This window comes from Bison bison, unplaced genomic scaffold (genome assembly GCF_000754665.1).
Source record: "Bison bison bison isolate TAMUID 2011002044 unplaced genomic scaffold, Bison_UMD1.0 scf7180017864221, whole genome shotgun sequence".
NCBI classification, from domain to species: Eukaryota; Metazoa; Chordata; class Mammalia; order Artiodactyla; family Bovidae; genus Bison; species Bison bison.
Window position 1 is genome coordinate 2073326 of NW_011494793.1, and position 515 is coordinate 2073840.

Below are 515 nucleotides of genomic sequence, written 5' to 3' on the forward strand. Positions count from 1 at the left end.
TGGCCCCTAGCCCTGCGCCCTCAGTCCTGGCTCAGCCACCCTTCCCTGGGCTGTGTTTCGGGTCCCGTGTCTTAAGCCAGTTGTCCCCTCCTTCAGCCCCGGACGCACCACAGGGACCTTCGACAATGAGATCGTGATGATGAATCATGTGTACCGGGAGAGATTCCCCAAGGTGGGCAGCACCTGGTGGCTGGACCAGCCCCAGCTCCGCCCCCTCTGTTGTCCCTCTGTGGTGCGCGCTGCCCTCTTGGTTGTGTCCCTCTCCCCATCTGTGCGTTTCTGTTTTTCCCTGTCACTCTGTCTCACGCTGCACCCCCCGCCCCCTCGGCATCTGTGCACATCACTTCCTCCCCTCCGATCCTTGGACCCCATCGTCACACCTTCTCTCTCTCCTGCCCCCATCTGCACACGTTGCTCCCAGGCCCTGTCCAATGACCAGGTCGCCCCATCTCCCCCCCGCCCCCCACTTCTGCCCAGGCCACAGCACAGATGGAGGGCCGTCTGCAGGAGTTCCT

At 63.3% G+C, this 515-nt stretch overlaps 1 protein-coding gene across 1 annotated transcript in view; it reads left to right on the forward strand.

Annotated features, from left to right (window-relative positions):
• Positions 1 to 515, forward strand: part of MAST3 (microtubule associated serine/threonine kinase 3) — a 26519-nt gene that overhangs the window by 4550 nt on the left and 21454 nt on the right. Inside the window, 2 exon segments of the mRNA XM_010845683.1 lie at positions 97 to 172; positions 478 to 509. Of these exon segments, the coding sequence (XP_010843985.1) occupies positions 97 to 172; positions 478 to 509 (108 nt within the window).